General features: G+C 43.8%; 2 protein-coding genes across 6 annotated transcripts; one reads left to right on the forward strand and one right to left on the reverse strand.

The window, feature by feature from the left end:
• The first annotated feature begins 1,449 nt into the window (after positions 1-1,449).
• On the forward strand, positions 1,450-8,012 carry SNRNP48 (small nuclear ribonucleoprotein U11/U12 subunit 48). Its single transcript, XM_040548209.1, has 9 exons — positions 1,450-1,617; positions 1,760-1,873; positions 2,211-2,271; positions 3,111-3,185; positions 4,704-4,892; positions 5,816-5,937; positions 6,307-6,422; positions 7,433-7,597; positions 7,725-8,012. The coding sequence occupies exons 1-9, from the start codon at positions 1,582-1,584 to the stop codon at positions 7,762-7,764; spliced, it is 918 nt and encodes a 305-aa protein (XP_040404143.1). The 5' UTR covers positions 1,450-1,581; the 3' UTR covers positions 7,765-8,012.
• On the reverse strand, positions 7,427-18,518 carry ROPN1L (rhophilin associated tail protein 1 like). Of its 5 annotated transcripts, none has more exons than XM_040548205.1 (7): positions 17,793-17,890; positions 17,055-17,212; positions 14,224-14,347; positions 13,875-14,036; positions 11,363-11,538; positions 8,786-8,872; positions 7,427-7,494 (listed from the first exon to the last, which is right to left on the reverse strand). In XM_040548205.1, exons 1-6 carry the CDS (start codon positions 17,868-17,870, stop codon positions 8,809-8,811), a joined length of 762 nt encoding a protein of 253 aa, XP_040404139.1. In that variant the 5' UTR covers positions 17,871-17,890; the 3' UTR covers positions 7,427-7,494; positions 8,786-8,808. The 5 variants fall into 5 exon arrangements, with proteins under 5 accessions (XP_040404139.1, XP_040404141.1, XP_040404142.1 ...); XM_040548207.1 differs by lacking the exons at positions 7,427-7,494; positions 17,793-17,890 and adding exons at positions 18,118-18,168; positions 18,357-18,518 and having other exon boundaries at positions 8,397-8,872; XM_040548208.1 differs by lacking the exons at positions 7,427-7,494; positions 17,793-17,890 and adding exons at positions 18,118-18,168; positions 18,399-18,498 and having other exon boundaries at positions 8,397-8,872.
• Positions 18,519-18,639: the final 121 nt, after the last annotated feature.

Consider the following 18,639-nt stretch of genomic DNA (forward strand, 5'->3'; position numbering starts at 1 on the left):
AAAATCCCAGCTGAGTCTCAAATTCACTGTGCAGGAGAGAAATGGCTGTAATCTGCTAACGAAAGCAGATGTACAAGAGTCATTCTGGCAGCTACATCTGTCATGCCTCCTCCACCCCACCCCGCCTTGTTAAACTGACTCGTCTTTCTAGTCATATGTGCTTTTCTCATAGATGACAAAAATAGGCAAGCAAAAAATGTCAATCACACTAAATTTATTCCTTGGGACAGTTGTTCTTTCCTTGTTTTATGTTCCAGGCTTACTGAGTCCTAATGGTCCCTCAGCATCTAAGGGAAGGCTTTTGTAATTTTGGCCAAACAGTGTTTGGCCTTTGTAGGCTTTTGTAATTTTGGCCAACAGGATTCCTTGGGGCATGTTCCAGCCCTGTGGCTCTCTCCCACACTGTCCCTTGGGCTGTGCATGTATGGGAATGGTACCAAGAAGAAATGCACATCCTGTCCCTGCACCATACGGCCCTTCTGTATCCCCTCACTTCACACGTAACAGGAGGGTGCTGGAGAAGCTGCGGTCTCGCACTGTGTTCCTAGTGTTGGAAGAGGGGTGTTCAAGGAAAGGTTGGACCTGGCACTTAGGGACATGGTTTAGTGGGTGACATTGGTGGTAGGGTGACGGTTGGACCAGATGATCTTGGAGGTCTCTTCCAACCTTAATGATTCTGTGATTCTATGAGGGAAATGGCAATTAGAGGCTTAATAGCACCGAGGAGACCAATGTTCCTCCAACCCCATCACAAATAGGCATTGGCTTTGGGGTTTTGGTTCCATTCTGAAGAGCCCAAGCCAGCATGAGCTATGCTCAGAAATTAAAATTGTACTTTGCTAAAGCTGGTGAGCAATTCTGACTTGACCCTTGTGAAGAGAGAGCAGGCTGCCCCAGCATTTGCTTTGCTCCTTTGTGGCAACAAGTCTGAAAAGGGCTGGAAAGCATTGGTGCCCTCGTGGAAAAAACACTGCTGCCAGGCTTCATCCCCAGCAAGATCAAGCAGCGTGGGCCCGTGGGACGTGCCCCACAGCACGCCTCAGCCCACGGGTGCTTCTGCTGATACTGGGCGGTTCAAGACCAGACCTGTGGGGCTGATTTGCAGCCGCGGGTGTTTTTGTCAGCCTCCAAACCTATCCCAGGCCACTGAAGCCAAACAGCTCCTTCCGTCAATGCTCTTCCCACGGACAGAGAGCTGCCCGACGCCTTTCAGCATGGGGCAGACCACATCGGAGCACATTTAGGGCACCCACCGGCCGCAGCCCCCACAGCGGAGGTGCCGCCCTGGGGGCTCTGCGCTATCTCCGTCTTAGCTTTGCCGCCTCCCGCCGCCAGGCGGTGCCCTGTGCCCGGCTCTCGGCGCTGGGGCCGCCCGGAGCAGCTCGCCCCGCACCGCCCCGGCGGGGGACGGCTGAGGAGGAGCCGGGGCGGAGCGGCGCCTCCCTCGCCCCCTTCCCTCCCTCCCCTCTGGAGCCGGGCCGAAGCCGCCTCACAAAATGGCGCCGCCCCACCTCGGGGCGCGCCCGGAGTAAAGATGGCGGCGGCGCCGCTTCATTCCTTTCCCTGTGGCCCTCGGGAGCGATGGCGGCTCGCAGCGCCGTGTGGCTGGGCGACCAGGTAACGGCGGTGCTCGCCCATCCCCGGCCCCGTGTGCCCGGCAAGGGGGCGGGATGGCGGTGGGCTCCCCGGGGGGGGAAGAGCCCGGCGGGGTGCGGGAGCTTGGGGTGGCTGTAGGCGCTGACCTGTGGCCGGCCGGCAGGTGGAGCGAGTGGTCTGCCCCTACGACAGCCATCACCGGGTGCCCCGGGCGTCGCTGGAGAGGCATGCGGCGTCCTGCCGCCTCCGCAAGATGGGCTACTCCGACGAGGAGCAGGTGGGCTGCTGGTTACGGGGGGCACCCGCAGTGTGGGAGGAATTGGGGGGGTAATGGGGGCTTTTGGGGATGGGGGGGGACTGGGGAGAGAAGGGGGTAATGGGGGCTTTTTGGAGTGGGACTGGGGAGAGAGGGGGTAGTGGGGGCTTTTGGGGGTGAAATTTGGTGCTGAAAGAGGCCTGGTGGCCCCCACGCACGGATCCTGCCCCACAAGGTGTAGCTGTGTCTGTGGATCCCCATGGGGACCCCAAATGAGGGCCACGGGATGGAGGCTCAGCGGGCGGCTCGGTGAGCTGGGGCTGCTGTGGTGGTGTGATCGAGTTGCCGTGTCCCGCAGGCGGAGATGTACGACTCTAGCTTCTTCTACGAAAACCTGAAGGTGCCCAGCGTTGCGATGGGTAAGCGGGTGGGTGGGCAAGGGAGTGCTTTGCTGCAGGGCTGAGGTTGGAAGGGGCCGCTGGAGGTCATCTGGTCCAGCTCCCTGCTCAAGCAGGGCCACCTAGAGCTGCATGCCCAGCACCATGTCCAAATGGCTTTTGAGCATCTCCAAGGTGAGAGCCACCACAACCCCTCTGGGCAACCTGTTAACACCATCCTTGCTCCTGCAGGGTGGGAGCATGAGCCTGTGTGGAGCACACAAGGTGTGGCAGAGCCCACGTCTTCACACCAGCACGCAGCACTGCGTTGCCTGTAAACTCTTCAAGACATCTTAGAAAAACCAAGTGTTTTCGTTGCATAGATTTATTTTGTCTTGTCACTATGCTTTACCTTAATTTATGTTATTCGTTTAACCTGTGTCATTGTGTAATTCTGCTCTGTAGGTCACTTGGCCATTTTAACAGTAAATCCCAAATAGAATCCTTTTTCTTTTTCTTCTTTGGTTATTTTCTAGGTTCTTCCTTACATCAAGTGCAGAAAGCGCATTAAAAAGCACTTTAATAAGGCAGAAACACTGGCCCTAGAGTTTGGACATACAGTAGTGATACAGGAGAGAGTTCCAATATACATACATGTCTTTCCAGATCCCTGTAACCCAGAAATCCTTTCCTTTTTTTTTTTTTCCCCTTCTCCCCATAGTTCAAATATGGAATAGATTAAAATACTTTTAGTTTAGACTCCCTTATGCATCAGTAAAACTACAGTGTTCTGTAAAATACCATAAGCCTCATAATAGAGGTTGGGGAATAAAGACTGACCCTACCAAGTACTTGATGTAAAAATTCTTCTCTATCTGCAGATAAAGATCTCCAGTTTCATATTGTTCAGCAAGCTAAAGCTCAAAGTGTGAAAGAAGGCATAGGCTACAGCGAAGGTAAGTAGCATGCAGGTATGGAGATGATTTATTCAGCTCTCCTGTGGAATTGCTGTGAAGAATCTTTTTAAATTCATTTTTAATATTCCTTTTTGTCTATATTTTGGGGCATAACTACTTTCTTTATTCAGGTCAACCAGGTAAAAGAATTTGAGTCTGTTGTACTCAAACTTCTAGTTCTCTTCAGATGCAAAACTCAAGAGTTTCCTAAAGCATTAGTCCTTTCCTTCCCATCCCACTATATACAGTTTGTTTTCTGTCTGTATTTTCTGATACTGTGTTCTGCCCTGTGTGGCCCCAACTCTTCTCAAGCTGCCTCCAGACTTCTTGCTCATGGAATGGATGAGGAGGAAAGAAAAAAAGAGGACTGTGTGTTTTTAATCTTGTTTAAGGATCAGTTGCTAAACATGAACTGTATGCGCTTGTCCAACACTTAGATCAAAAACTGAGCAATGTGCACGTTAGTATTATGTTGGATTGTTTCAAAGCTCTAAGTAGCTGTATAATAGGTACACATCTACAAATATAGTAATGTCCTTTGCCGATGCTCTCAGCTTATTAGTTTCTTTGTCTCATTTTCAGTGGGTTTTGTGACTAGTCTGTAGAGTAGGTTGACTGTGACCTATGCTTGTCTTGGAGAGTTGAGGCTAAGAGTAGAAAAGTAGGGCCACCTATAGGAACCATTGTAAAGATGCAGTATGTAGTTTGGAAGTTACTGCAACACCTAAAAGATGCAGCATTTTGTGTCTGTACACTTTTGTTTTGGCTAGCACATGTGCAGAAAGAAAAGTGCACTTGTACTTTTCCTGACCTGACAAATACAGCAGCGCTTGCTCAGGCATAGATTTTTATGTTGTTCTAGTTTCTCTGGCATGGCAAAGCCTTCATGTGATTGGCACTGTGTTTTTGGAGTGTGTTGGGTGTATTTTGTTCTGGAGAGAGGTGGTAACTCAATTTGACGCAAGTATATCCAAGTAGAGAAGAAAATAAGCTTTTTGTCACCTGGTGTGTCACAAAGATATGTCAGTGAGCCACTAGATGCCAGTGTTTGCTATGCAGTTTTCACTGCAAGTTTGCATTTCTGTGAAGATCTCATTAAAATTATATGGAGTTGTTTTTATTGTGGTGTCTTGGCCTATTCTAAGATTTACTGACTTGAGATTGCTTGTTTAATTGGAAGTCTTTGTCAACAAAGACAAATGGAAAAAAAAATAACTGTAGCTGTATGATAGGACAGGAAGGCTGGTATTGATCATAAGCTGTAGGATTCTTATAAAATCACGATCACATAACTGTTAGGGCGCTTTTATGGGCTTCTGTGACCCTGTAAGAACAGTGCATTCTAAAAATAAAATTCCTATCTTACCCTTTCAAGTTAAGAAGGACTTGACTCCTTACAGATGTATAAGGGGAGGATGAACATAGCGTGCGTGTTTATGGCATTATTGCTGACCTTTTCATTTTTTTCCTGTATAATTATGCTGTCTTACTACTAACAGTTCTCTGTTCAACTTCCAGGATCTTATTCATCACAGCCTGTAGAAGTTCCTCAAAATCACAAGCGTTTCACCTGTGACCTGACTCAAGCTGATCGCCTTGCTCTTTATGATTATGTTGTTGAGGAAACAAAGAAGCAGAGGTCTAAGTCGCAAATCACAGAAAATGACAGTGATCTCTTTGTGGATTTAGCGGCAAAGATCACCCAAGGTTTGGAAGATGGTCTACTGTTGCTTTTATTGCTCGGAGCTTTTATGTCATATAGGTAGTTGACTTTTGGTGAAAGCCAACCTGAATTATGCTACTTTTATTGAGGAAAAACATACTGTTCTTCAAAGCCACAATGATGACCTGGCATCAAAAAACACTGGTCTGGTAGTCTTTGTACTGACAGCTCTGAGGAAGCCTTGGTGCTCTTTGCTTGGCATAGATGTTGTGTATATTTTAATGAATGGATCTTCTGTCTCTGCAACTGACTTCAGGTGTCTTAATACTGACAAATTACTTGTGAAGTTTGGAACAGTATTTACTATAAGAGATGACAAGATTAAAGATCATTTAAAATTAAAAAAGCCTAACAAGGCAGGTTGGTGCAGTCATTCAGTTGAATTCTTGAGCATTATAGCAATGGATATAGTGGACAAGGCCTCCTACCACTATTGAGACATGCCACTGTGTAACTGTACCAAGTGAAACTTACTTTTGTGTTATTCTGTGACCCTGTTGTGCCTAGAAGATAGTGTTTGTCATCTATACAGGTAACTGTTCAACAGAACTTGGCTTTCTCAGTCATTGTTTCTTACAGTAATACCAGCTTTGAAGACATGGCCTGTGTTTTGTAGTGTTTTGACCAAACTGCAACCCTATATGTTGATTTGGGTCACTGTTAGGAGACTGAGATCACACAATAATATTTGCTTGGTGGCTTTTTAGCATTGTGTAAACAGTTAGTAAGAAAGTTGGAAAGGAAGCTTGTGTCAAGCCCATAATAGCTACTAAGTATTGGAGAAACTTCAGAAACAATACAACGTATTTTGTTTCAGACTCTTATTACTAAAGCCAGCAGACTTGCCTACTTGCAGGTGCTAATGTTGTGCTAATGGCCATTTGTTTTACTTCCAATTTTTTGCTAGATGATGGTCAGAAAGGTCCAAAGTCCCATCTTGAAATTCTGGCTGAAATGCGAGACTACAAACGGCGACGGCAATCATACAGGGCTAAGAATGTTCACATCACAAAGAAGTCTTACACTGAGGTGAGTGTCTTAAGACAAAGATAGGAGGTTGGTTTTTTCTGTGCACTTTATATTGGTATAAACAATAATACACCCACTGAGACAAGGAAGATGTCTCTTCTTCTTGTGCCTTGCCTTATCAGAGTTGCAAACTATAGAGAAATCTTTTTGTTTTGGTTTGTTGAAGCAAATTAGAAATAACCGGAGCATTTCTGACATTAGTGGATTTTGAATGTGAAAATGCCAACCAGATATGCCAGACTGTCTGTTGCAAAATGGTGTTATTAAATTTATGCTGAAATGCTTTCTTTTCTGTCTAGGTAGTATATCACAGGCAACTACTATGGCATGCTGCTTTTCTGTTGTTTAAAATCTTTCTTTAACCTGCAGGTGATTCGGGATGTGATTGGTGTACACATGGAAGAACTCAGCAGTCAGTGGCAGGAAGAGAATAGGTTGGATAATGCAGAGATGTGTGAAGGAGGAAAGACAAAATCTTCAGGAAGGTATGTCACAGATAGCAAATTCCTCATGAATGCTGAAATGTTCTTTCTGTGTGGACAGAGCAGTCTGACAGGCTGTAACGTTATCCTATACTGCGTTCTATATAGCACATACCAACCTCAACTAAGACACATGCAGTTTATTTTATACCAATTCTGTTAAGCTCTTGCTTGAGCAGCTCTGACTACATAAAGGATGGAGAAAAAAGAATTAGTACGTTTCTTTCAGGGATGAGAAGATGAGCTGAAAGTGATCCAAGTGGATAGATAAGTTTCTGATGTAGCTGGGGAACAAGTAATGCTTCCCTGTGTCCAAACATACATACTAATAATAGCTGGGAACAGAAGGATGCTTGAAAATACAAGTGCAGGATTTCTTCCCATTCTGTAGCATATTCTGTCATGTGGTACAGTAAAATGTAATGCCTCAAAGAAAAGGCTTTCCAAATTTACTGAATATTGGGTCCTTCTTAAGTTCTTAACATGGTGCATATTCTACCACGCATTTGTTGATGGAATTATTACCTGGCCTACTACTGCTTCTTCCCTGGGATGAAACAAACTGAAAGGTGACACTCTAGGTGTTTGTTTTCAGCACTAAAGTAAAGGTGAAGAAAAGAATTAGGTCAGGCTTGCTGGCTTCTCTAGCTGTAGTTAGCAGCTCAAGGCAGGTGGTTGAAGACTTGGGGATTTAAAGCAAAACAGTGAATCCCTTCTACATTCTCCTGTTTCTTAAGTAGAGATAAGACTAAAACATTAGAGCAGCTTTGAGGAGCAAGGTTTGTAAGAAATGATAGTTGGATTAATTAGTTTGCTGAAATGTGTGCATATAAGAGTATTAACCTGGGGCCTCTTTTGGGAGGTATTGCATTTTTGGGGGAGATGGAAGAGACTTACTAAGCCTCTTACATTGTTACTAAGGAAATATATTGCAAAACTGCTACTGAAAAACAATAGTGATTGCGAAACTTTTTATTGAATAACATCAGTACCAATCAATAACTATTCTTCAGAAGGGAAGACAGACGGTCAGCTTCAGTGGACTCGCGGCAGTCTGGAGGAAGCTGTAAGGACACTGAACGCACCAGACACAGGAGAGAGACCAGCAGGAGTCCAAGTAAAAGAAAAAGGAGTCGTGAACGAGGCAAAGACAGAGATTCACGGAGAAAAAGAGAGAGGTGAGCTTAAATGGTGTCAGCTGACTCCTGCTTCCAAGTCAGGCAGCTGTAGCCCTTGTGTGTAAGAATTTAGTACAGTGAATAAAGTATCAATCTAACAGCATGCACGCTTTTTTTTTCCTTTCAGGGAAGAAGACAAATATCACACCCATAAAAGAAGGAAGTAAGACCAAGAACATAGTGATTTTGTTTGTTAGCTGTTCAAAGAATTACTTGCACAGAACATACTGCTACTTCTGTCGTGCCAGGGCCCGTAATTCTGTGAACATAATACTGGTGTTGCTTCATAGTTGTGTTCTGAGACAAAACGAAATAGTGTTCAGGGGTTGTTAGGATGGAAGCAGCATATGCCAGAAAACGTGTAAATGTGTAAGACTAATGTATCTATTAATAAATTATATTGATCTCTTGTCCATTTGAGTTCAGTACAGCCTCAGATTTTATTCATCTTTGTCAGATGAATTTGCTTTCCTGGCCCACAGGTAGTAGCTAAAAGGTGGATATGGAAAATAGCGGTATGTGTGGTACTGTGCAGAGCCCCGGGAAGCAGGAACAATTACAAATGAAAAAATACAAAGCCAGCTCCCCTGTTATCTCCCACCTGACACTGCCACCTCTGGGAGCAGTATTTCAGAAAGACAGCACTTACTGCCTCGTTATGGCATGCATCAGAGGCAAGAGGGCAGACTTACTTCAGAGTTCTCCAACAGGCTAAGTTATCTTCAACTGCACCTCTTGGCTTTCAGCACTTGCAAAGTAATAGAAGGATATTAACAGGGTACTCTGTGCTCTTCGTGTAGTGCTTGGTAAAACTATTTAATAGAGCTTGTTCATGCAGACAAGGTAGTCGAAAGACAAGGTACGCTTGTCTCAGAGTTTAAAAAAAAAAAGTGCTTTACAGAAGCATAATGAGAAATTTACCACTTGTCACTGTCCAGTCTTCTCTACATGTAGTTTTGTCTTTATGAAGTACAGATAGAAAGATTCATAGTAAAATACATTTTACTGAGTATAAACAAATGAGTCAAAGTACCAATCTCAAGCTGTCAGCATCTACTTGAGAGGCAGGAAATCAATATAACCACATATCCAATTAACATCTAATAAAGGGTAATTTCAAAAAAAAAATCCTGGAGAAAAGAATCTTCTTGTATGCTACTTACTCCTGTTTATTTTTTCCACCCTCACCTGGTCCAGAAAGGTAGGCTTGATCAAAACAGTGTTGAGGGCTGACTCAGAAAGTTTCTGAGCTGTACCATGCCACCTTGTTGGTCACTGGAAAGGAATAAAGAAGAGATGTCTTAGAACAGCACTTTAATATGGTAAATCCTAGTGTGCACGGCAAGATACAATTGAGGGCTATATTAACTGCAAGCAAAAGTGCTATTATTAAAATATGGTTCTAAGTAAAAATCAATATGGTATCTAATGACCAAAAAAATCAGTTCATGTGTGTGCCTGTGCATTTTTGGATTCTTGTGCATGAAGCTGGTTGCAATCAAGACAGAAAGACCAATTCCAGATAGACAGGGGGAAGAGTCAGCATCTGTCACCTAAGCATGCAGCACTCAGAAGACGAGCCTGTTACAGCTCTTTTAAAAACCGATTAAAAACTGAGTGTATTTTATGTGGTCTATGTGTGACCATGGATAAAATAATTGGGAGTTCACCCACTGACAGCTGGATCGAAGTCTGCCATTTTTCTACATCCCTAATGCTAATTCCATGCTAGTTCTAGCAGGAATACATGCAATATCTTGATGGATCCTTGCCACCATCTGCTCAAAAGTTAGAGGTGTGACACTGAGTTTTGCAGCACAAGGCTTTACATAACCAATCTAAGTGTATTAATGAGATTTTTCACCTGTAGCAGTTGGCATAAATTAGCCATAGCTATCAGAGCTCTTAGTATAAGGCTGTGAATTTTAACTAACTTTTTGCTGTAGAAGTTGACAAAAATATGTTGAAAACGATAGTGTTGGAGTGCTCAAAGAGATACCCAAACTATGCAAAAAAAACTGTTGATTATCATCAAGTGCAAACAAGCCAACTGTGCGCAACACTGACACCAAATCAGAAAATGACAGTGCAATCTGAATGGACAGGTCATCAGCTGGGTATTTTCCACCTGATTCTGTAACAAGGGCATTAAAAATATTAGAGATAATCAAAGTACCCCTCCAGACCAACCAAAGGAGAAGAAGAAAAAAGACTCTGATGGGTGCAAGGGGGAACCTCTTGACCCTCTACCAGCATTCAGGACCATCTCTCTAGCACTAAAGGACCTGTGAGCACCAGAGAGCACCTAGGGACCCCCTGAGCCTGCACCATGACCACATGGAGCATGGCTGGAACTGCTACACAGACCTGCCTGACTTTTCTCTTCGATTGCACTCTCTCTTCTACGGAAAAGAAAAATAACGCAATTTGTAAAATTGCATGCATGTACAACTAAACTGGTTTGGTATCCAAATCCACTTAGCCCTCATATTACCATTTGGTCTCAACTTGCTGAAAGGCACACGTGACATGGAGGACAATCAAATGCTAACAACATACAGATCACCTGAGATCCTGCAAGTCTTCAAGATCTCTTAGAAAGACCACAAACACTGAGATCTTCAGCGTCATGTTCCATGATGCGTACGTAGATAAACATACACATACATGCACACAGCTGTTATACCAGGAAGGTGACCGACTGGTACATTCCCTTTCCATCCAGTCCCCTTGAGCCCACCTGCCCCACAGAGCACTGTATTCTCTAGCAGTAAGACGTCTGATACCACACTAAAAAGGTGCTACAAATAGTTACCTTGTCTTGGTATGAGAGTAATATCATTCATATCATTCACAAAGTCTCATCGTTTGTTAACATACTGTGCTTGATGAAGTCAAGAGTGAGAATTGGATTGTCTCTTTATTACAAAGCAATGCAAAGGTTACACGACAGCACATAAAAGCTCTGAACAAAGATACCATTTATAGCAAAGGGACAGCCAAGCAGTGAGTTTTACCTAACTTTCAATCTACACATCTCCTGCCGTGATGAACTGCATCACTTTGTGGCTTACAGACAAAACTGACACCAAACTAAAGCCAAACCTGGAAGAAGCAGAAAAAGAAACAGAAGAGACTAGACCTAACTTGGTACGAAAACCAGAACAGGATGAATTCGGGTGGGACTATGCATAGTCTTTGTCTTTTATATCCACTGAAGGCAACCAATGCCAAGGCCATTCCAAGAATTTACTATAGCTAATACTACAAAAATTGCACAGCCAAACTATTTAAGACCAGCTATACATTAAATACTCCCCCTCAAATCGCCAGAGAGAAGTGATTTGAGAGAAACACAATAGAAACTTCACAGACTTCAAGTGGGATCTCCCAGTTTCTCTCTGATTTATGATCTCAGCCACAAGAGCAGCCCATAAGACGCTGCTAGTCCCACTACCATTAACACACAGATGATACGAAGCTGTATGTAACTGCTTCCTAAAGGGAAATCTACATCACCAGGCAGTTACTTCAATATTTCAAAGATGGAAAAATAACAATTTACCATTTAACAGTTCAAACCCCCCAGGTTGACCACTCAGAGAAAATAAGTATTGACACTTTTGATCTAACCTTAGTCACCTTTTACTCATAGCATTATGGCTACACCTAAGTGAAGCTAGACCACTCATCTACAATTAAAGGTTTGCAGAGAGCCCAGAAGTGATGCTTATATTAAAACTGATGACTGAATTGATTACTTACGCTTGTTCTTTAATTCCATTGAGGAACTCTTGAATTTTCTCATCCGGTATCTCTCCATCGATACTGGCCAAATAGGAGTAAAGGTAGGAGAATGTTTCGAAGGGAACGCGAGCCGCTCCACCTTCTGGGTCCTTTGTTAAAATTTCGCAGGCATGCTTCATCGAACTCAGCAAGGACTGTAGGGGGGTCAGTCAAGATATAAGAGGAGAACTATCAGAGCCATGAACATCCTTTGTATATCATGACAAAACACAGACTGTAAGCCACTGAAAATCAGTGTAGATGAAATGACGGCTTTATCATCATTACCTAGCTTTCAGTATGAAATTTACCAACCAGTGCAGGTTGTGAGGTGGAAACAATAACATTCAAGTAACAGACAGAAGTAAAAAAATACCATAATCCTGTGATGCTTAAAGATCGCACAGGGTAGTCTGAGCCGTATGGCCCGCTACTGTAAAAACTCAGACCTCAATATATCCATCTATACGTACATATTATCTCAATGGGTCAATATGAGCAGTTAAGACAGATAAATCCACAAAAAAATAAATAGATAGAAATCATGCTTTGGTGATTTTTCATTATAATATCAGTTTTTTGTTTGTTTGTTTGTTTTTTAGGAATGATGAAATTTACTGTTTTCCTACTTGTATGCAAATTCCATCTTAATAGAAAAAACACTGAGGCCAAAAACATTTCAAGAACGTTTCGGTTAATCAAAGCCAAAAAAGGTCCAAGTTCTCTAAAGAACAAAAAACATGCCTCAAAGCGTTAGTTCAAAATATGCTTTAAAAAATGCTTTATTCCATATAATGTCTATAATCCAGTGCCCTACCCAAACTGTGCTATATGGGGAAACGTGGAAAAATTTGCCATAGCACTTCATTGAGTCAGAGACTGTTTAGACACTATTAAAACAAACAGGCTTTTGTTAACCCAGGAAGTCATATTTCTGTTACAGCCTTTTCAAAATTTATCTTTACCTCTTCATTAATAAGCCAGCAACAGCTTTGTATATAAAAAAATCCTTAACAGTCAAAAAAAAAAAAAGGCAAAATTTAAAATACATGCAATGATGTCTATTCAACGATCTAGAATACCTGCCAGAGAAGTCTTGTTTTTATAATCCCTTAACAGTTGAAGCAGTAGCAGCTTCAGTAAAACCTCTTTCTGAAGTTTTTACTTAATGTAGCTCCTCCTAAAGGAGGCCTCTCTGGGGACAGAGAAACAGCTGCTTACACGATGTGAATCTCTGCATGGCCTTCTAGCCTCAGCACTTTGCTATCACTTTATCACCATTCCTCCTCCTGCCACACCAAGCTGCTACTCATTTCCTCACTTAATGCAGTAAATTTATTCCCACTGAATTTCCCACCTTTCAAAGACAGCTTAACAGCTACTCGTGTGGTTGTTTCTCAACAGGTAAGACTGTCAATACAGATCAGTTTTACAGAAAAATACTTCAGATGACTGGTGTCATGAAGAAGCTCATACAATTCTAGGTTAGGACTCTACTTACCTGCTTGTGTATCTTAACTGTGACCCTACTCCACTATGAATGCTATTTACGACTGGAGGAAATGAATGTAACAGTTTGTGAGCTTCTTCCTTTCAGGTTTAGGATACTTAAGTTTAAGTTTTGTTATGTAATCAAAACAATCAAAAAATCAAAACAAAACAATCTCTTAATATCTGAAAAGATGGACAAAGGAGGTAAATCTAGGCTGTACAGCTTCATCAGAATGAATCTGTGACTGCACTTTTTTTTATGTTGCTGTTGTTTTTTATTGTTGCTTATTTATTTTTGTTTTGTTTTTTAACAAGGGGAAAAATGCAACATCATTTGGGAGGAGCTGGAATCAAGAAATATACAGTTCACGTGGAGAAAAGTACAAATGCATGGCCAGAGTAGGTCAAAATTTACGACTTTCGGATAACACAACATTCTCAAAATATTTTCTTCCTAGTAGCCCTTATTCCCTATGGTAGAAGCCTTTAAATATTATCCTTCAGAAGAACATCAGCTTAGTGTAAGTACTTTATAATCTATCATTCTGTTAAAATGCTCTGCTGAGATTGCATTACTGACATTAAAAGAATTAAATGCAGATTTAGTAACATTAACTGCTTCTGTGAAAATGTAATTAGCTACACAATTATAAACTGATGTTTTAATTTCTCCCTCCAGCTCTGCTCTGTAGGCTTCTGCACTGGAGCCATAAGCACCATGCCTTTATCGTCCTGTCTCTCACGAGCTAAGCTCCCCATGAACAGGCCTGCTATTCTACTGCCACCTGTGAAGTGAGGACGCAGCCCGCCCTTTCTGGGTAAAAAAAGCTGGCAGGGAACAGAAGTAAACTCACGAGCCATTTAGCCAGATGCAGCTTGCAGACGCACACCAAGTGACACAAAAACACCTTTACACAACCTAACCCCAAGGTCCATTTGCATTACTTACTCACATATGACCATTAGGTGCTGGTCGTGAAGGTTCCTGTTGTGAACATACCTCACCAAGCACGCTGCACCCCAGTGCCAGAATCTTCATCCACTCCACCTCTTCATCAAAGACGTCCAACTGCAGGATAGCTTCCAGCTGCTCCTCGGGCAAGCACAGGTGTTTCCATTTTTCCTTCAGTTCTTCAGTGCCTACCATGCCCTTAGGAGAAAGCTGCAAACAAAATCATACCACCACACTAAGAACGCTGAAAACCAGAGTGAAACTAAGAACACAAGTCCCTCCCCATAATACATCAAGTATTTGACAGACAGTCTCCCCAACTGTCTACATTTTTGGTCTCAGAAAACTGCATTAGCATTTGTCACAAATCGTGCAGTTGCCAAAGGCCTGTTTGTACCTGTTTATGCAAGACTTTAAGGAGCCCTGGGGTCAAACCAGCATCTTCTTTCTGTTTTGCTAAAGGCGTTTCCATCCTCTCCTTCACAGGAAGGGCTTCGCCTTTTGACAGCGCTGTAAAGTACCTACGTGAATGGGAACAGCAACATACTTTAATGCGTAGGATGATTAAAAGCTACACAGAAGTAAACGGTCTTACAGTTCCATAAATGAATCTCCATGCTCCCACACATAGGCTGCAGCGTTCAGTGAGCTCTCCACATGCAGGATTGCTATTCTCCCCCTGCCCAGGGGGTAATTCCACCATTCCTTTTAGCGGAAACCAGAGTCTTAAGACTTTACACACTCCTTTTTATAATATTATAATAATTCTTAAGTAATTTAACTTATTTTATGCACAATACACTCAGCCCTACTTGGCAAAGGCAGACAGCGATTTCTTAACTTGAGAATGTGCTTGCACAACCTCGCACAGACTTTTCCTATTAGATTGATGAGCATCTTACTGCTGATTTAATTAACATTCCCCCCACATGCTACCCAAAAAACCCTGGCAACACTGTTAACACTGCAACGTTCGCATAAGCATTCATGCTATTTTTGTCCACTCTGACATAAAATTTAAGGATGGAGCAAAAAGAGAATTAGATGTACATCCTTTTAATTATAAGGCTACCGCAGCCTTTAGAGCTACCATCTCTGCCATGAAGCAGCCAACAATCTGAACTGTGCAAAAAAAAAACCAAACCAAACCAAACCAAAACAAAAAAAAATTAGTTTTCATTCAGGCAGTGGTGGGTCTAACTCAAGCATTTCTTCATTCTTCCTCGTTCATACGTGCTGGTCATTCATGTCCATGCCCTGGCTAGCCCATGCTGTGCAAATACTTGTCAAACACACAGCAAACAGAACTGCAGAACCAAACTCGCTTAACCACACCTAAATAAATACATTACATGTGTGTGTGTGTAACACCTGGGCTATTTTTCAGCTGGATCAGTTTTCCCATCTGACTATTCCCACGGACAAACACTACAACACAAGGTGACACAAAGCTCCTTAAGCAATGGTGGCACCACATATGAAACTATGGCATTTCTCTACTTCATTTGGTTCCCAAATCCAGGCTTTATTCCATCTCAGGTGCTCTCACATAAGAACGTATTCCAGAAAGAGGGGTGCACACCAGAGCTTCTGGAGGCTCCTGACAGCTCCAACCAAGCTGCTGCAATGTTTAACCAAGGTGTCCCACAGCCCAAGCATGGAAAGCAGCACAGCAGAGGTAGTGTGGTGCTGCCCCTGCTCTAATCAGCCCCACATTTCAGCCTCCCTAAGCAACCTGGCAGCAGCTGTTTCTTCTGACTTCTGTTTTAGCAACTTCCCTACACATCCCTCACAAGGAGATACACCATGCACCATGTGTATCATATTCCTGTGATATAAAACAAGACACTAACAGTGCACTCTTTTAAGAAGTTCCCACTGTCTTCCTCCAACACTGCAGCTGTAGCAATTAGGCTGCATTTTTTTTTATGAACTAGCCAGACTCAAACCTAGCTTTAACAGCTTTTCCTCCCTCATGGACACAGGTACAGACATTTTTCAGTTCCTCACAATTTAGACATTCTCACAAATATCATTCAAAGTGCTTCTCCACACAAACTGCAGGACAGGTGCCATGGTTTTGGCTGGGACAGAGTTCCTTTTCTTCACAGAGGCTCACACAATGAGGTGTTTTGGATTTTAGATGAAAAGTGGTGGTAACATGCTGATGGTTTAGTTGTCACAGAGCAGTGCTTACACAGAGCCAAGGCTTTTCCAGCTCCTGGTGCTGCCCTGCCAGCGAGGAGGCTGGGGGTGCCCCAGGAGCTGGGAGGGGACATAGCCAGGACAGCTGGCCCAGGCTGGCCCAAGGGATGCCCCACACCGTGTGGGGCCATGCTCAGCAATAACAGCTGGGGGAAAGGAGGAGAAGGAGGAGGGGGATGTTCAGAGTGATGGCATTTGTATTCCCAAGGAGCCACTGCGTGTGACAAGCTCTGCTTTCTTCAGAGTGGCTGAACACCTGCCTGACAATGGGAAGCAGAGAACAAATTCCTTGGTTTGCTTTGCTTGTGTGCGCAGCTTCTGCTTTACCCAGTGAGCTGTCCTTATCTCAGCCCATGAGCAATCGCACTTTTACCTTTCTGATTCTCTCCCCGACCCCACCTGGGGAGAGGGAGCGAGCAGCTGGGTGGTGCTGAGCTGACCGCCGGGTTAAACCACAACAACAAGACAAAAAGAAGTGAGCAGTTGAGGTAAAAGAAAAATAGAACTTAAAGAAGCAGAAACTTCTTAAACACCTTAAACTTTACAGTGAGAAATTTATTATATGGACTAGCACCTAAAAGTCACAACTTTGTAGGATCTTTTCCTTTTTTATTAATGTTTAAGGAGATTTTTTCCTGGAAATAAACAAAAAAGAAATCTAAGCAAGCTTAAGAATTAAATAGCTATTTCTACATTTCCTTTATATTCTGAGAATTAAATCTCACAGGAGAGAAAAAAATAGTTTGGTCTTCAGGATAGCAATTAACAACAACAAAAAAGAGGCATTTATCTCTAATGAAAATCAAACTATTCCACAGATATGCCAGTCCTAGATGTCAGTGAAGCAGAAAATACATTGAGTACTATACTATTTTTAAAAGGCTAACGGGTTGCATTAATGCACAGAAGCATGTATGCAATACAGGCTGTTTAATGTACAAGTCAGCTCCCTTGTACAATAAAAAGAAGTATCAAGACTTTGTGGTTCATAGTGCTACATCATTATGAGACCACCATACTTACGCAGCTGACCACTGCAAAATATCACGAGGTTGAGTCCTGATAGCAGCTTTGGTAAACTGCTTCAAAATATCTGGTAGCTCGGGAGGGATTTTGATCTGCTCAGCACAAAATATAGTTTCTGGAAGAGGCATGGTCTTTTCAAATTCAGTTACAAGGACCTGAAAGAAATAACGACAAAACAGCAGGTCACATATGCACAACGAAAACAAAACACTGTCTGCATGCATGGGGGGGAAAAGTATTACTACCAAAACTGCCTCCTTTCTTATTGGGGCTACTAGAGAACTCATACACCTCCTAAGGGTAAGCAGTCAAGCAATGGGAAATCTCTAAAAACCTTAATCTCGATGGCAACACCAAGCAAAAGGCTAGGGCTTGGTCTCCAACCATGGCTCCAGGCAAGAACTACTACTTTTAACACCTACCTTTAGATAACTCATTTTTCTCCTCACACGTATGCACTTGTAGAACAATTAGTTCAGACAAATCAAACCATATACACGTGTGAAAACCAGCTATGCTGACAACCAAATACTGCTTGTCATTTCAGTACAGCAACTAGTGTGTACAGATTAACTTATTAACTTATTAAATTAAATTTGCTTCAGTCTTCACAGCTAAGGCTAGACCTCAGGAATCCCTGGTCCTGGAGACAACAGACAAAGTCTGGAGAAAGGAGGCTTTCCCTCGGTTGAGGAGGATCGGGTTAGACATCATTTCGGCAGACCTGATACCTACACATCCATGGGCCTGGATGGGACGCCCCCCATGAGTGCTGAGGGAGCTGTAGGATGTTACTGCTAAGCCACTCTCCATCACCTCTGAAAGGCTGTGGAGAAGAGGGGAGGTGCCCGAGGACTGGAAGAAAGCAGAGAGGGGTATAGGGTACAGCCTCTTTGCCATTCCAGCACAGCAAATTTGCATCAGGGGCAGACTTTTAATTATGACATTGGTCACGCACTTTCGCTAATGGCGCAGCTCTGGCCAAGCAGCAGGGAAAAAGTTAGGGTTTTTACGATAAGCCAGAGACTTAGAGAGCAGGAAAACCTTCAGGAAGGAATACCTGTGTGCCCTGATGTGTCCTCGGGAACCGGCCACGGAGAAGAATCCCAACCTAATCAAAGAAAAAGCAGAAAAAAAAAAAAAAGAAAAAAATAAGAGCGTGACCCGCTCTGGTACAACAAGCCGTTAACCACAGGCTCACAGAACCCCTGAGGGTGCCAGGGCCCGCTGGGGGCCACCAGGTCTACCCCCGCTCCAGCAGGGCGCCCAGCGCAGCCCGCCCGGCCCTCCCTGCCTTCCCTCGTGTCCTGGCTGCCCAAGGTCTCCGCGGAGGGGACGGACCCGGGCCTGGGCGGGGGGGGGCTCCGCCGCTCGCCGCCCCGGCTTAGCTCGGCCGGCGCTGCCCGGGCAACGCGGTCCGTCGGCAGGGAGGGGCCGGGGCCTGGTTACGGGCAGCAGGCGGGCCCGGTGCCGAAGGGGAGGCGGGGAGGCGGTGTCGTGCCTGCCTGGCCCGGGGGCGCCTTGCCCGGCTCTCCGGGGGGGCCTGGACAGCCGCACGAAGTCACCCCCACCCCGGGCTCCG

This window comes from Cygnus olor, chromosome 2, assembly GCF_009769625.2.
Source record: "Cygnus olor isolate bCygOlo1 chromosome 2, bCygOlo1.pri.v2, whole genome shotgun sequence".
Classification (NCBI taxonomy): Eukaryota; Metazoa; Chordata; class Aves; order Anseriformes; family Anatidae; genus Cygnus; species Cygnus olor.